Genomic DNA, 14564 nt, shown 5'->3' with positions numbered 1-14564 from the left:
TCAGAGGATACCCCGGTAAAGTCCTCTCCGTCACAGGTAAATGGCTCAGAGCCTCCCCGAGACGCTGCCTGCCCCCGAAAGGCCGTTACCCGCCCGCGCGGTAAGAGAGCCGAGTCTCCGAGCCGCCTCCTCCGACGTCGGCTGCGGGGTGGTTTGACGCCTCTCATCAGAGACAGGCTGCCGAAAACAGGTTGCGGGGGTCTCGGAGATCGGACTGCCCCCGGCGCCGCCTGAAGGGGTGCCATGGAAACGAGGCGTCCGAGCGACTCGGGGGAGCTGCCTCAGCTGCGGGCGCGTGGTTTTTTTTTTCTCTCTTCTGACAGGCGGATGAAGACATCAGCGCCACGCCGTGCAGCACAGAGCAACAACAACAACAGACCTCGCCGCTCCGCTGCCTGCTTCGCGGTGGGGAGGTGCGCCGCAGAGGGACACGCGGTGCATTGTGGGATAGTGGCCACTGTCCGCTTTCTCCTGTTGGGAGAACAGAAACACCTCAGTGTGTTTACACCCTTTCCTTCGAACACAAGGAGCAAAGAGACAGAAGTGAGGGTTTCGGGTCTGGTCTGAACACAGCGGTCTCCTGACCACTAACACAATGTGCGCACGCGTGTGTGTGTGTGTGTGTGTGTCATAAAAGACCACACCAGCAGACATAATTTGCAGGGTGAGCAACACATTCTCTTAAATCAGCACACTAAAAGTGTGACAAAACAAAGCGGTGCGATGTTAAAGCTATGAAGAATGTTCCGCAGACTGACTCCACTGAGTTAAGGATGAGTACAAGCAAGACGATGATTATAAACCAGCCTCTCCCCTAAGGCTATCTAACCTCTGCCGAGAAGCGCACAAGTGAGCGCTGTTCTCTCACCGACTGCTGCATTCACAACGATTATAAGTGTGTTTATTTTACCGATGTTTTCCCCACATTGAGTGGAAGTATTTGCACTGTGCTGAACTTTCAGAGTTTAGAATTTGTGTTCACTGGATACCTGCTGTGACTCATCCAACTCGGGCCCCGTGCCCCGGACGTCTCACACACAGAATTCCAACCGCGGTCTCGGGCGCCGAGCTCCAGGCTCGCAGGTATAAAATATTAACGCCGGCAGAGATTATCATGGAGAACGTTGCCCGCTCTTACAGGAAATGAAATAATTAGACGCGCAGGTCCGTGATCCTGGCAGAGGGAGTTTGGTGTCTGGGAACGACTGTCTGATTAACATCCTCCCGAAGAGCGTGCGTTTAATTGCTTTCACCTCTCGCCGGCTACAGCTTCGGCTCTCTCTCGGCGGTACCGGAGAGGGCTGGCACCTCTCCTCGCGCTCCCTCCCCCCCTCCCCTCCGCTCCCCTCCCTCGCTCCTGACAGAAGCGGTGCGGGCGCTAAGGGTCGAGCTTATGTGTGGGATCCGTCTCCTCAGAAGTCGAGGCGAGCAGGGAGCGAGGTCACGTCGACTCCCCCTCACTTTGAAACGGACCCCCGGTGGCAATTCCTGGGAGAGCCCGGTGATGTCTCTATCAGCCTGTCAGAGAGATAGCCCGGGGCTCCGGCGGGTCCCTGGGAGCCAATCAAACTTTTATACGGCCTCGGCCGATGCCGTTTCATTGGCCCGCAGCCGTGCGGTGGAGACGGGTGGGTGGGTGGGGGCGGTCGGCAGCGAGCAAGCTGGGATGCTCAATGTTCGGATCAGACGAAACAACCGGCAAACCCCCCCCACCCACTCTCCCAACACACACACACACGCACACGCACACACACACACACACACACACGCACACAGACCCCTTTTTTTACAGCCCCCCGAGTTGTCTGGAGAGTCAGACACACATCTGAGCCAGTCCATATCTATTTTTACAAGAGCTTCTCTTTCAGTCATTATGTAATAAGACGCAAAGAATACTGCATGTTAACTTTCTTTCTTGAAAAGTTTCCCCCCCCCCCCCACTTAATGTAATGTAAAATTATTACCCAGAAAGAGACGCAGGGCCTTATCTCCTTAATGGCTACCGATTGGGGTGACTAGGCACCCGTTCATTAAATTAAATTAAATTAATATTTTTGCTGACATTGCAAAAAGCAAGTCTCTGATATTTGTAACTTTGTCTTTAATCAGGTCTAATCAGTGGTGGTTGGTGAGCTGAAAACTTGTGGGATGCAAAATGTTCCTTTAAACTGACCATTGGTTTCAACCTGTTTTCATGAATTTCCCTCGGTTAACAGACATGCCAACAATCTGACTAATCAATTGGCAACACACAGCTTCTTCACATCTTGTTAGGGAGATTAAATTAAATATTCTATTTTATTTGAATCTGTTTAAGCCACTAAGTACACTTAATGAAAAAAAGATCTGCTTTAACTTCTAATGCATTCACAAGCAAAGACAAAACATGAGCTTTGGTAAAGCCCAAATCACTAGTTTGCTTGACCTGGGTTCTATATATTTTATTAAATAAATATATAATATAATAAATTATTATATATTCATTTTTGCACTTCTCTCCATGTGTGAAAGTAAGGTGTTTCAGCCAGAAATGTAACAATAGCATTGTATAGTTTCAAGTGATAACACTTTCAAATAATTTTAATTCGTAAAAACTAAAAAGTACAAAGCACTTGCAGAAGCACTACATAAACATTAATGAATCCTTATATCAATAACTGCAAATAGCCATAATGCATGTTTCATCCCCACTCGTGCAGAAAGCTGTATTTGCAGTTATTGGCGTAAATTTATAAACTATCATCTATGTGGTGCTTATAAAGATGCTATGTAGAGCTTACGAAGGAGTTATTAACCCTCATGACTTTGCAGCCGTTCTATAAAACCTTCATTTGAGCTGAAGAGGTGCCGCATGCTCCATTTATATATGACCTTTCCTGAACTCAACTCTACACAAATATATACGCTTGGCTTCACATACAGTTGATCAATAAGATGCTATTTCTGTGTTACTGAAGGCTAAGGAGTGATATAGCAAAATAAAATCGCTGGGGAGACCAGATGAACATTGCCCTTGGGAGTACATCTTTTCTTGGTAGAGCTATACTTGGTACAGCTACAGTATAGGGGGTGTACAACTCCGGTCCTCCAGGGCAGGTCCGCGTACTGGTTTTTGTTCCAACCAATTGCTGTGTTTTTAATTTGCTGATAGCTCTATAAATTACCCTGTTCAAGCCTGTACTTGAGCACAGTAAAACCATTATGATACACTTGCAGTCTACGGCTGTAGCCAGTACTAATGCACATGTCAGATAAGATATGATTAAGTCAATTAAATAATTAAGACCAGACCAGAAGTTGGCACAAAATCCTGAAATGAATGATCCCTTGTTGTGCACCCCTATATGCATATAAAGGACTTTATTCCCAAGTTTGGGAATGATATGAGCGAAGAGCACACAGTAAACACTGGGAGATACACGAGTAGACAAGGGTGCGGTGGATAGCACTGTCATCTCACAGCTAGAAGGTCCTGGGTTTCAAATCCCATCCCAGGCTGGGGGGGGGGGGTTCATTAACAGTGAGCAAATGAGCATGCGTGCTCAGTCAATAGCAATAGTAACAATAGTAGATTTTTGCTGTATAATCGTTCCGCACTAAAGTACCGTACACATTAAAAGCGGCACAAAGGGACGTGTCCATATCGCGGTGCGTGACGTCCCCTTCCCCACAGCGAGGCAGGGCGATTTGGCGGAGGCCATCACGGCCAGGGGAGGCTAATGGGGGACAGGTACTGCAGAGCGGGGGGACCCCGGGTGCCCTCTCTCTCCCTGGCCTGGCTCTCATCTGGAGCCCCCTCTCATGGCGAGGACGAGGACAAAGCCCGCCGCGTCGCGCTAACGCGGCTTTGATGTGCGCGCCGCGAACACCCACGCGGGGACCCCGAGACCCCCCCCCCCCGAATCTCTGCCTCGGTCGCGATCAGACACGCTTACAAAGAGAGGGGGGTACAGTAATTCGCCCATCTGAACGGACTTATCTTCAATAACAAACAGAACGGGGAGCAGGAGGAGAGAGGACGTAATGCACAGGCCTGTTCCCCTTTATTCTTTCACCGCCTGGACACAGAGCGGGGGAGAGAGAGAGTGATAGTGGGTGAAAGAGAGCGAGAGATATAGAGAAAGAGAGAGAGACAGAGAGAGAGGTGCACTTTAATTTACCATCTGAACACATTTATTCTCAAAAAGAAACTGCAGAGACACATACCCTTTCCTATTGCTTTATAAACATATTTACACGGTCCATTCAGAGAACATATACATACACCATCAACATGTACATCCATCCATCCATATTTAGCATTCTGTTTAATAACAATAGGTATATGAAATAGGGATGCAAAGCAACTGTGTTATCGGATGAGTCTTATAAAAAAATTTGAATTACATAGTAAGTACATCCCTTATATTTGCTAAAAAACCCTCAGCAATCTTCCGTAGCCTTTTTACTTATAAGCAAACAGCGCATTATGGCATACAATATAGTTGCTCATTTATGATAAGCACCAGTATTATTAGTGTGATTTAAAAAGGAGAGTAATGCATTTACATGACAGTATTTTCACATTAATGCCACCCCTAGCCCCTATTAAATAGTCTTTGTGTGTTAGGCAAAAATAGTTTTATATAAAATGATATTCAGACATAAGATAAATTGTAGAAGAATATTTTGGGATGAGGAAATTTTAACCAAGTTTTAGTTCAAGGTGCTGTCAGTGCTCTCTTTTGGACGAATAAATCTTTCAATTCCACATTTAAAACTTTAAAAGTGAGAATTAAAACCACCTCGGTTTCCAATTGTTACAAAGATTTTCCTCTAAAAGAAATGTAAAAAATAATAATAATAATTGGGGGAATGTTAAAACAGCAATAATAACAGGAGTTGCGAGAACTGTAACTTACTGTACTGCACTACCAGGAACACTGTAAATTGAATTAAATACCACCCGCATTGTAAAGTGCGGTTTGTTTCAGAGTGGCAGCAATGACATAGTGTTAAATCCAGATGATTGTTCAGCCTCAGGGTTGAGTGGGTAAAGTTCTCCGCAGAGTGTATGGTGGTGAATACAATGACAATCCTCGGCACCCTTGGTTACCTTGGTCAGAGTCCAGAGCAGTGATATTCATTCCTGGTCCTGGAGAGCCGCAGGGTATGGCAGTTTATGTTTCCGCCTTAATTAATATCAGCAACCAAGTCAGATACAAGGAACCAGGTCAGGTGAGTTAACTGTGTAATTAACCACTTTAATTGATCAATTAAGTGCTGAGGAACAACAAAAGCCAGCACACCCTGCGGCTCTCCAGGACCAGCAGTGAGGACCGCTGGTCCATAGGGAACACACAGGTGAAAAGGGCTTGATTCAATACTGTCAATCCATTCGGTGGTCCAAGTTTACAGTCCCTGTGGTTACGACCTCTTTTTTGGTTGGCCTAGACTCTCCCCTCAGGTAGGTTAGGCCAAGGCAAGCAGGCCAGATAGACACCCCTCTCTGTCAGGTACGCAGGTTGGGAAAAGGGGGCCGGGGTACGTGTGACGAAGAGGGCATGGTCTCTATCAGGCGACGGGGGCCCCTAACCTTCCCCTCCCGGGCCCCGGGGGGCCCCACGGGGCCTCAGCGTTTCTTCTTCAGCGGCATGTGGCTGCTGGTGGCCCTCAGCTCCCGGTGCTGCACCTGTGAAAACAAGGCAACCCGAGCTGAGAGAGTCGCACCTCCAGGGCTCCCCCCGGGAGGCCCAGAGCCGGGCGGTAATGAATCACCCACCCAAAACACGGGAGCGGCCGGGATTACTCGGAGGGAGGGAGGATTTCACCGGTCAGGGGTCCCTCCCGGATCCCGGTATTAAAAGCAGACCCGGGTCGACGAGGTGAGACCGGCCCGTGAGAAACCAGAGAGAGGCGAAACTCTGCGGCCTGCTTCAGAGGAAACTTCAGCCAGGAGTAATCGGACGCGCCGCGGACCCCTAACCCGCCAGCACTTCGTTTCCCCGCTGAAAGGACCCCCCCGGACCCCCCAGACATTAAAAGTTCAGAAACCTTCCCCTCTGCTAGACGCAAAATCTGGAGCTCACGTGTGGCCTATTCGTTTTCTGGCAAGAAATGCTGGGAAAATGGAACCCGAGAATACCTCTAGACAAAGCGTTTCACTTTGTAGTACCTCCCTTATGTGTAGAACGTATAACTTACTATATATTTGTTTTAAACTGTGTTAAAGTAGGAATGTAAATATCGTAGATAAAATATCTTTATCTAACAAATCAACACAGAAAACAATGGGGGAAAATGACATGCATAGTACATAAAAATGCGAATGCAAATACATCTGAAGTTAAAGAGCCGAGACTATTAAACAAACTTTTGACAGTTAGTCCCGCGAAGGAGTTGCTCCAACTCCTACTCCCGTCTGTGGAGGAGTTTCCATCTCCTGATTCTCTCGCCGTGCTCGTTCCGTGTTTCGAGGAGTGCCGCGTACATTCCGTTCGGAGTCGCCCGCTAATTAGCGCAGTCTGATTAAAAACGCGGGGAGAGGAGGAGGTATCAAAACGCACCTGGCAGCTGTACCTGAGCACGAAGGCTGCCTTCACAACTGACAGCCGCTAGTTACCGCTGGATGACCGCCGGCTCCTAAGAAGCGGGATTTTTGAGGGCCGCTTTGTAGACTCTAATTACAGAACCGAGTCATTACCGCAGCGAAACGGTAAAACAGGACTCCATTCCAACCTCCTCGTTTCTGATTATTTCTGTGGTGGCGCAGTTTTTGTATGGAGGGTACTAATTAACAGCAACATTATGATTGTGATTTTCTCCATTTCTTACCGATAAAACCTTTACATGAAATCTTCTGTTGTCAATCATTTATGATATGTACAAATATGCTTTTGTCTGGTTGTGACTGAAGGGCCTACCTGATTTGTGTGCGTGTGAGTGTGTGCATGCGTTTGTTTTCCCCATAGTCCTTAATGGCGTGTTTTCTCTGTCATGCAATCGTGAGCCCATGAATACAAAAATGTTTACCGTCTTGCCCTGCCAGCTTGGACCGCTCAGCCAAAGCACTGCTTCGTAAGGGGTTACTGAGACAACGTCCGCAAAAATCTGGCAGCAGTCAGCTTGGGGGGGAGGGGGGGGGGCAGATGAAAGCTTGAGGAGTGTGAGGGGTGGGGGGTGACGGGCTCTTCCGGGAGCAGACCGTGACACTGCTCTAACTCCCTCTCCCCCGAGGAGCGACAGAAGGAGGCTCTTCCTGGGTTGGCTGGCTGGGCATTCACACAGAAACGAACACAGCCCATCGAGCGAGCGCTCCAGCAGCACTAGCAGGGGTCTCGCAGGTCTGTGACATCATCACGAAAGACAAAACGGGGCACCGGCACGTTCTGCACTCTGCGAATGGGGGGCCGGGAGGTGGGGAGGGGGTTGGTGCTTGTTCCAGGTTTCGTGGGGGGGGGGTTGACAGGACGAGCTAGCCAAAAACTTTTCTGTGGAAAAAGCTGGGTTTTTTTAATCATTTATTTATGCTTTTTCTCCCAATTTGGTTGCCAATTGTACCATATTTATACCAATTATCCATGTTATCTAGAATACATTGCATACATACGACTACGTCCCCCGGCAGCACGAATGGATCTAATGGACCGGAGAGTGACACGCCTTCTCCAAGCCGTCATAGCTTCCAACCGGAGAACGCGGCTTTTATCTCCAGAGAGACGGAACCGACAACCAGCCACAGGGCCGGTCCCTAGACACCTTCTCCCGCATCACAGGAGTGAGCCAATCAGAAGGTGGCGCGGATCGATGAATAATAAAACAAAAGAGACGGGAAGCGTGTCGCTTTAAACGCCGGAGAGGCGCGCGAACTCCAAAGCCGGCGCCGCCGTCTCGAGGAGTCGAACACGCCGTTGTTTCTCCGTCGTTTCGGAGAGCGGGGGACTCTTACCTTCTGAATGTCCGACGGCACGCGCTTCAGGTAGTCCAGAACCTCGTTGCTGTCGATGGCGTAGGGCTTCCGCAGTTTCTTGGTGAACTTGTTGATACCTGCGGGAGGAATTAATAAATAAAAGATACGGAAATAACTTTCAACCCCACCACATACGCCTATAGCAGTTTATAAGCACATGGTATAAATATGCATGAAAGTACTACACCTAATTCTACATGGGAAGGCCTTGATTAGTTAAGTAGTTGAAGCATGTGTTGTAGTCTTGGGTTGAAACAAAAACTAGCACCCACACCAAATCTTTTCGGATAGGTATAGGTTTGGACACCCCTGACCTACAGGAACTGAAGAAACATCAGCAAGTATCTGGAAATATGGTCTAGTTTTAAGGTTGTTCAAGGATTGCGGATTCACAAGAGGAATTGGTAAATGGTAAATTGGCCTTTATCCAAAGTGCTGTACAATTGATGCTTCACCTATTCACACACACTCAATGGCGAGTGGCTGTCATGCAAGGCACCAACCAGCTTGTCAGGAGAAATTGGGGGCTAGGTGTCTTGTTCAGGGACACTGCCACACACCCAGGGCGTGATCAAACCAGCAACCCTCTGACAGCCAGACGACCACTCTTACCTCCTGAGCAAGTGTTGGAATTCTTAACGTGGCGATACATGTTTCTCAAACTCAAGTCATTCAGAGCCAAAAATCAAGCAGGAGACTTCAAACCCCCCTCTTGTGCCTATTCACCACTCCTCCTCATTATCCTCCTTCAGTCTGTCCAAAGCAGGCTGCAGAACGTTCCAGGCCTGGCCCAGGCCCAGAATAGGAAAAAAACCCAGAGCGAATGGGGGGAGGCATCACAGGAACACCAAAAACATGGGAACTCACCCCATGCTAACACGATGTAGCGCAGCGGGATGAAGAACGTCAACACCGTCGCCACCAGCAGGACCAGACCAGCCAGGATGGACTGAAATGGCACCGACCAGTTGAAAGTGCTGCGGGGGACGCCAACAACCGAGTTAATGACTTACCGTTTACTTTCATTTATTAGTTTACCCGACAAGGTAAATGGACATTAGTAACATGTCCCAAAATGTGCCAGTTAGCCAGGGAGTCTTTGTTCAATGGCTTATCTTTGAGATGCCATAGTTTATCGCCGAGGCCGTCCTGCGTTTGTGGTCATTTGAATTTAATCAAACGGTACCTGTATGTACAACATCATTACGTCTGATGATGTTAAACACAGCGCATGAAACACCCGGCATTCAGAAATCACTATGCAGTCAGATTGACACAACTCAACAAAATGATCCGAATGACATTATTGCAGTATTGCTGTGAATGTATCAGCAGCATGGCAACAGGAGTCATAACTCATGAAATGAGTGCTTACTTTTTGATTCTTTCCCCAATGCAGGCCACTTCTCCCAGCAGGTTCTGAACGGTGACCACCACCTCCTGAATCATGTGAATCTTGTCCCTCATTCCTCGTTTTACTCCATCCTAATGGGACGTTAAGATGGAAAATGCACAAGAAGAATAACAGACATTACATTCGTTATTTTAGCTGACGCCTTCATCCAAAGTGACTTACAGTTGATTTCACTAAGCAGCAGCCAATCATCAGTGGAGCAAAATGGGGTTAAGGGCCTTGCACAGATCTTACTGTGGCCACACTGGGGAGCTCTTTATTGGTCAAATATTTTTTGCAGTATATTCTCATCTCGTTCCAGTGCTCTCTACATTCTGTTGTGTCCATTTTCCTACTCCTCTCTCACCCACAGCCCAGGGGAGGACAGGGGGACAGCCTGGCGCCCCGCAGACAGTCTGAGAGGAGCAGCCCTCCCCGAATCTCCTGGGAGCCCCGTTAAGCTCCCACACCCCTTTATCACAAAAACATGGGCCTGTTTCACCCCTAGCAATTAAACACAGTCTCTTTGCACATGATTGGTAGTGTGGGTCGCAGCTGAGGCCAATCTGACCATTTGTAATGTGTAAACACCAACTCCATCTCTTTCTTTCTCTCCCTCCATCTCTCTCTCCCTCTCTCTCTCTCATGGAAGGAACTGTGCTTTATCATGGAAAACTCAACATTGTCTTACAGCTTCTTGAAAAATGTTGTTTTTATTTTTTGGAATGCACTAATTTGCTCTCACAATGACTTATAGGACCAGTTGCTCAGTTAAAAGGAAGTTTGATTTTTACCCTCCTCTTATCTCCAGATTTATCATTAATGTGAACTTAACAACAACTCGTTTATGTTTACATTTAGTGATTATGAAGCACAAAATGTACATATTTCATCTGATGTCAAATGTAAAAGTCATGATCAAACCAAATTGCCATACATTTACATTTTAAAAGCCAATTATTTCAACAGTGAAATTCAACATCTGGAGGAGAAATCTCCAAATGAAATAAGTACTTTCAACCTACAAAAGAAACCAACAGTGGCACATCACAACGGAATCCAGGTTATTGAAACTGACTAACACAACACACACATACAAACACAAACACACACACACACACACACACACACACACACACACACACACACACACACACACACACAATAATAATACTGTAACTCATTATCACTAGTAGACAGAGGCCTTTTACAGTGCCTGTTATAATGGGGAGTTCCACAGAGCACTCTATAATGTAACACGCACCTTGCTGAAAACAGCTCAAGCTAGGTTTTGAAACAGCTGCAAGCTGGTTGACCAATTCAGATCAGCTCCATACTTAACATGGTTTGACCAGCTCAAGCTATGTTTTGAAACAACTGGTAGCTGGTCATTTCAAGCTGGTCTAGCTGGATTTTGCACAGGGGTACAGAAATACCAGAGTGCTTTCAGACAGGAATTAGCTCTAGCTACTCCAGGCAGGTTCTTAAATAGGAAAATACATTTATGTAAAGCAAGCAGGACCTGAGTTTAACCCTGCCAGGGAGGAAGGCAGCCCCTAGTCATTGCCGCTGAATATATCAAGCCAAATGTGGATATGAATTATGTGTGCTGCCCCCTGGTGGAGGGGTCACAGCTTGGAGGCTTGCAAACAATTCCCCTATTCCTCCCTCTCTCATAAAAGCAAAAAGAGAAATGCATTAACTCTTCCCTCACCGAACAGGCCAAATCAACCATTACATTACAGTCATTTAGCAGACGCTCTTATCCAGAGCAACATACGATAAAGTGCAAATCAGAGCCAGGGACAAGTACACTGAAAACCCTAGAGGGAAGTACAGTTCCAAGTCCTAGAGTGATCACATAGATAATAACTTGAACCCTTGTAGAATAATCAGATAATTATCCAAATAGCTATACCACGGTTGGCAGCTAGAACCCTCCGAATACTAAAATAATTATAGAATAATTATTACAGTAAGGTAGAGAGGGAAAGGTGCAGCCTGAAGAGGTGAGTTTTCAGTCTGCGTTTGAAAGTGGTCAACCACAGCAAGGTCGTTCTGACATCCACAGCAAGGTCGTTCCACCACCGTGGGGCCAGAACAGACAGCAGTGGAAAACTTAGATTTTACTTAAACCTTAACATACTTAAAATCTAAAAAATCACATAAATAATTAACAATTGAAGAATCGCTTGACTGTGATTCAAGACATGGAAACATGGAAAAGCTTCATACCAAACCAGGCTCTGAAGTACCCATCCAAAATATGAATGGGTATTAATAGCTCAGGAGGTAAGAGCAGTTGTCTGGCAGTCATACCTCGTATGGCAGACTATCGTTGTTGTTGTTGTTGTTGTTGTGTGAGTGTGTGTGTGTGTGTTTGTTTGTGTGTGTGTGTGTGTGTGTGTGTGTGTGTGTGTGTGTGTGTGTGTGTGTGTGTGTGTGTGTGTGTGTGTGTGTGTGTGTGTGTGTGTGTGAGAAAGGGTGAAGGGATCAATTGTAAAAGCGCTTTGGATAAAAGTGCTATATACAGTGCCCTCCATAATGCATTTGAATTGACATTATAATTTGAATTCCAGGCAAGCTAAACATTACTGCCAATGATCAACTCTTAAGTCAATTTATGTTAAGCTAGCCCGAGTTCAGCCAAGGACTAAATGCACTAATTGCGAGCGTCTGGTCTGAAATTCTAGCTCCTTATAAGGGTCCCCAATGACAGCTACACTCTTATTAGTGATGATGTTTCAGGTTTATATCTCCATTTCAAACAGGAAGAGTACAAATTGGCAAAATATGCTCAAACCACAGGGACACCACAGAGGAAACAGAAGAAGATGAGTGCGAGGCGCAAAATGTTCTTTTCCAACTGGGAATTTACATAGTTATTTTGCTCGCTGAATCTTTTTTTTTTCCTTTTGCAGTTTCTTAAAAAAGAGAGATTTATTCTGGTCTCGTGCGTATGTGCTGACGTACCTTGTCATCGTCCTCTTCCTCGTCTCCTACCTCCATGGTCTCCTGTAACACAGAACGCGGGTTACGGTGTGCGAGGGCTGATCCATTTTTATATTAAAAAAATAAACGTCAACATGCCCTCACCTGAGGAGAACCACCACAAGCCACTCCTCAAACAAAATCTAAGTTATGGTTTTGGGGTCACCTCAGACACCCTGTGTGACTCCGGCAGGGCAGAATGGTCATATCACTTGTCAAACCGCCAGCAAGTAGGGGTCTCTCAGCATGGTTCATCCAGACCAGGTCTGCATCCGAAATCAAATGCTACACACTATACACTATACATGCATACTATCATTTGGCATACACAAGGCGGTTTTAGTATACGAGCAAAAAGTAAGATGGATTTTCGGATATACTGCGTCAGCACAGAACGGCGACACTTTAAAAAGAGTGCGCGTTTATCACGGGAGCTAGTTGTAACTTTGTGTAATGAAACAGACTTAAAATGTAAATATATTAATTGATTTCAACTACATTCCGCAAAGCAAACTTAAAGTTTCACCGATTTGGTTTAAACACCACCCTTCCGTTTTCTTGGGTTGTGACGTAGCGTAATGCAGTGTGGGATACTCATGCCAGAATAGTGTGTAGTGTTCCAACACTTTGATGTTTCACCGAACCTAGTGTGTCATGTGGGTAGCTTTAGCACACTCTTTTATACAGCTATGATGTTGGACAAATGAATATTAATACTACTTTCATCAAAAGTATACGTAAGATAGCATGGGATTTCGGACACAAGCCTGGTCAAGCCCAGCTTTAACTCTGACTCCTCACAAGGTCTCTCGGCCAATGGCCTGTGGCCCGGGCGCTCCAGTGCCCGCCCTCGTTGTATGTGGGGTTGGCACACGAAGCGAAGGATACTGAGGTGAGTTTGGAGCACGGCTGAATCCATGTTATAGTGCAAAAAGGACTGTTCTACACTAAGGGGGACAAACAGCTCAAGAGGCGACATAATTACACTGCGCTAACAGTTAGCTTATCACCACTCCTCACTGTTTGAGAGTGTTTTCACACATAATGGTTCATAACTGCATTCAGTCTGCTGGCTTTACCTTAGTTGACCAAGCAGCAAAATTCGGCAACCAGGGTATTTAATGTCACTGAAATTAATAAGGAAGCTTTTTGTGAGGAAATAAAAATTTTAGAGTTGTTTACATGTGCCTCGCTTAGCATTAAGAACAATGCAAGCAGTACTACAGTAAGAAATGTCCCACTCACAGAAAAGAGTGCCCCTTGTTGTCTGAACCCTGTGTGACTCACCAGGTCAATGGTGTGGCTGACCTTCCCGGTGGTGACCTGGACGTAGTTCCAGACGATGAGGAGGAAGAGGAAGAGTGGCAGCATGAAGAACTCCCAGTGCCACACCGTGAAGACGAACATCTGAAACCAGAGCCAGTGGCAGGGTGAGAGCCGTTCACACACACAAGCACACACGCACACGCACATGCACACACACACACACACACACACACACACACGCACGCACGCACGCACGCACGCACGCACGCACACACGCACGCATAAACCGAATTGTACAAATTCACATTGCAATATGACAAATTACTCTGCACATACAGTACAGTCTTCCTTAATTGCAGCATGCAGCACATTTAGTTCCAGGAAAAGTACCATTTTCTAAAAATGAAATGTGCACATTTTGCTCATTTGTTGGGCTACACACTTGTTTGTGTCAAGCACAGTGCTTTCACAGACGGTATATAATTTAAACAGGGGACATTTCAGGAGGGATAGCGAGCATTTTTAATGCTCATTTGTACAGATTGAGCTGGGTTTGCAGAGTGTGATTGTGAATCGACAGAACGGCGTGATCAGCGATAAGGACAGATTGACCTCCCGCCCTGCCGATGAACTCCACCTCAAATCCACAGACCAGGAGGTGTTTCAGGAACGTCCTTCCCACGACTGGACACATATGGCAGCGGGGCGGTAAGCTTCCGTCACCACGGCGATGCGAGCAAAAGCCAACCCCCCCCAACCCCCCCGCCGCCCCCTCTCACCCCCCACCCCCTTCCCCCGAGGCAAAGTAAGATGAATCACTGAGAATGAATAATCCTTCATAATTCGGCGAAGGCATGGCGCTAACGCGCGGCTACACAACTCCCACCACATTTCACAGCTGTGCACTAATTGGAAGAGAAAATTCAAACCCAGCTCGCGACAAACTTTAACGAGTCTGACTTCGCT

General features: G+C 46.7%; 1 protein-coding gene across 5 annotated transcripts in view; it reads right to left on the bottom strand.

Annotated features, from left to right (window-relative positions):
- Nucleotides 1-4205: 4205 nt before the first annotated feature.
- The window catches only part of LOC133111340 (multiple C2 and transmembrane domain-containing protein 2-like), a 51540-nt gene continuing 41181 nt past the window's right edge, over nt 4206-14564 (bottom strand). For all 5 annotated transcript variants that reach the window (XM_061221584.1, XM_061221583.1, XM_061221587.1 and 2 more), the window contains exons 18-23: nt 13620-13739; nt 12315-12356; nt 9324-9433; nt 8816-8925; nt 7928-8025; nt 4206-5671 (exon numbers count right to left, since the gene is read on the bottom strand). In XM_061221584.1, the coding sequence (XP_061077568.1) occupies nt 5612-5671; nt 7928-8025; nt 8816-8925; nt 9324-9433; nt 12315-12356; nt 13620-13739 (540 nt within the window). In that variant the 3' untranslated portion in view covers nt 4206-5611. The remainder of the gene's footprint in view (nt 5672-7927; nt 8026-8815; nt 8926-9323; nt 9434-12314; nt 12357-13619; nt 13740-14564) is intronic.

Source organism: Conger conger, chromosome 15, assembly GCF_963514075.1.
Source record: "Conger conger chromosome 15, fConCon1.1, whole genome shotgun sequence".
Classification (NCBI taxonomy): domain Eukaryota; kingdom Metazoa; phylum Chordata; class Actinopteri; order Anguilliformes; family Congridae; genus Conger; species Conger conger.
The sequence above is the reverse complement of the archived record's forward strand: the minus strand, read 5'-3'. Positions and strand labels throughout refer to the sequence as shown.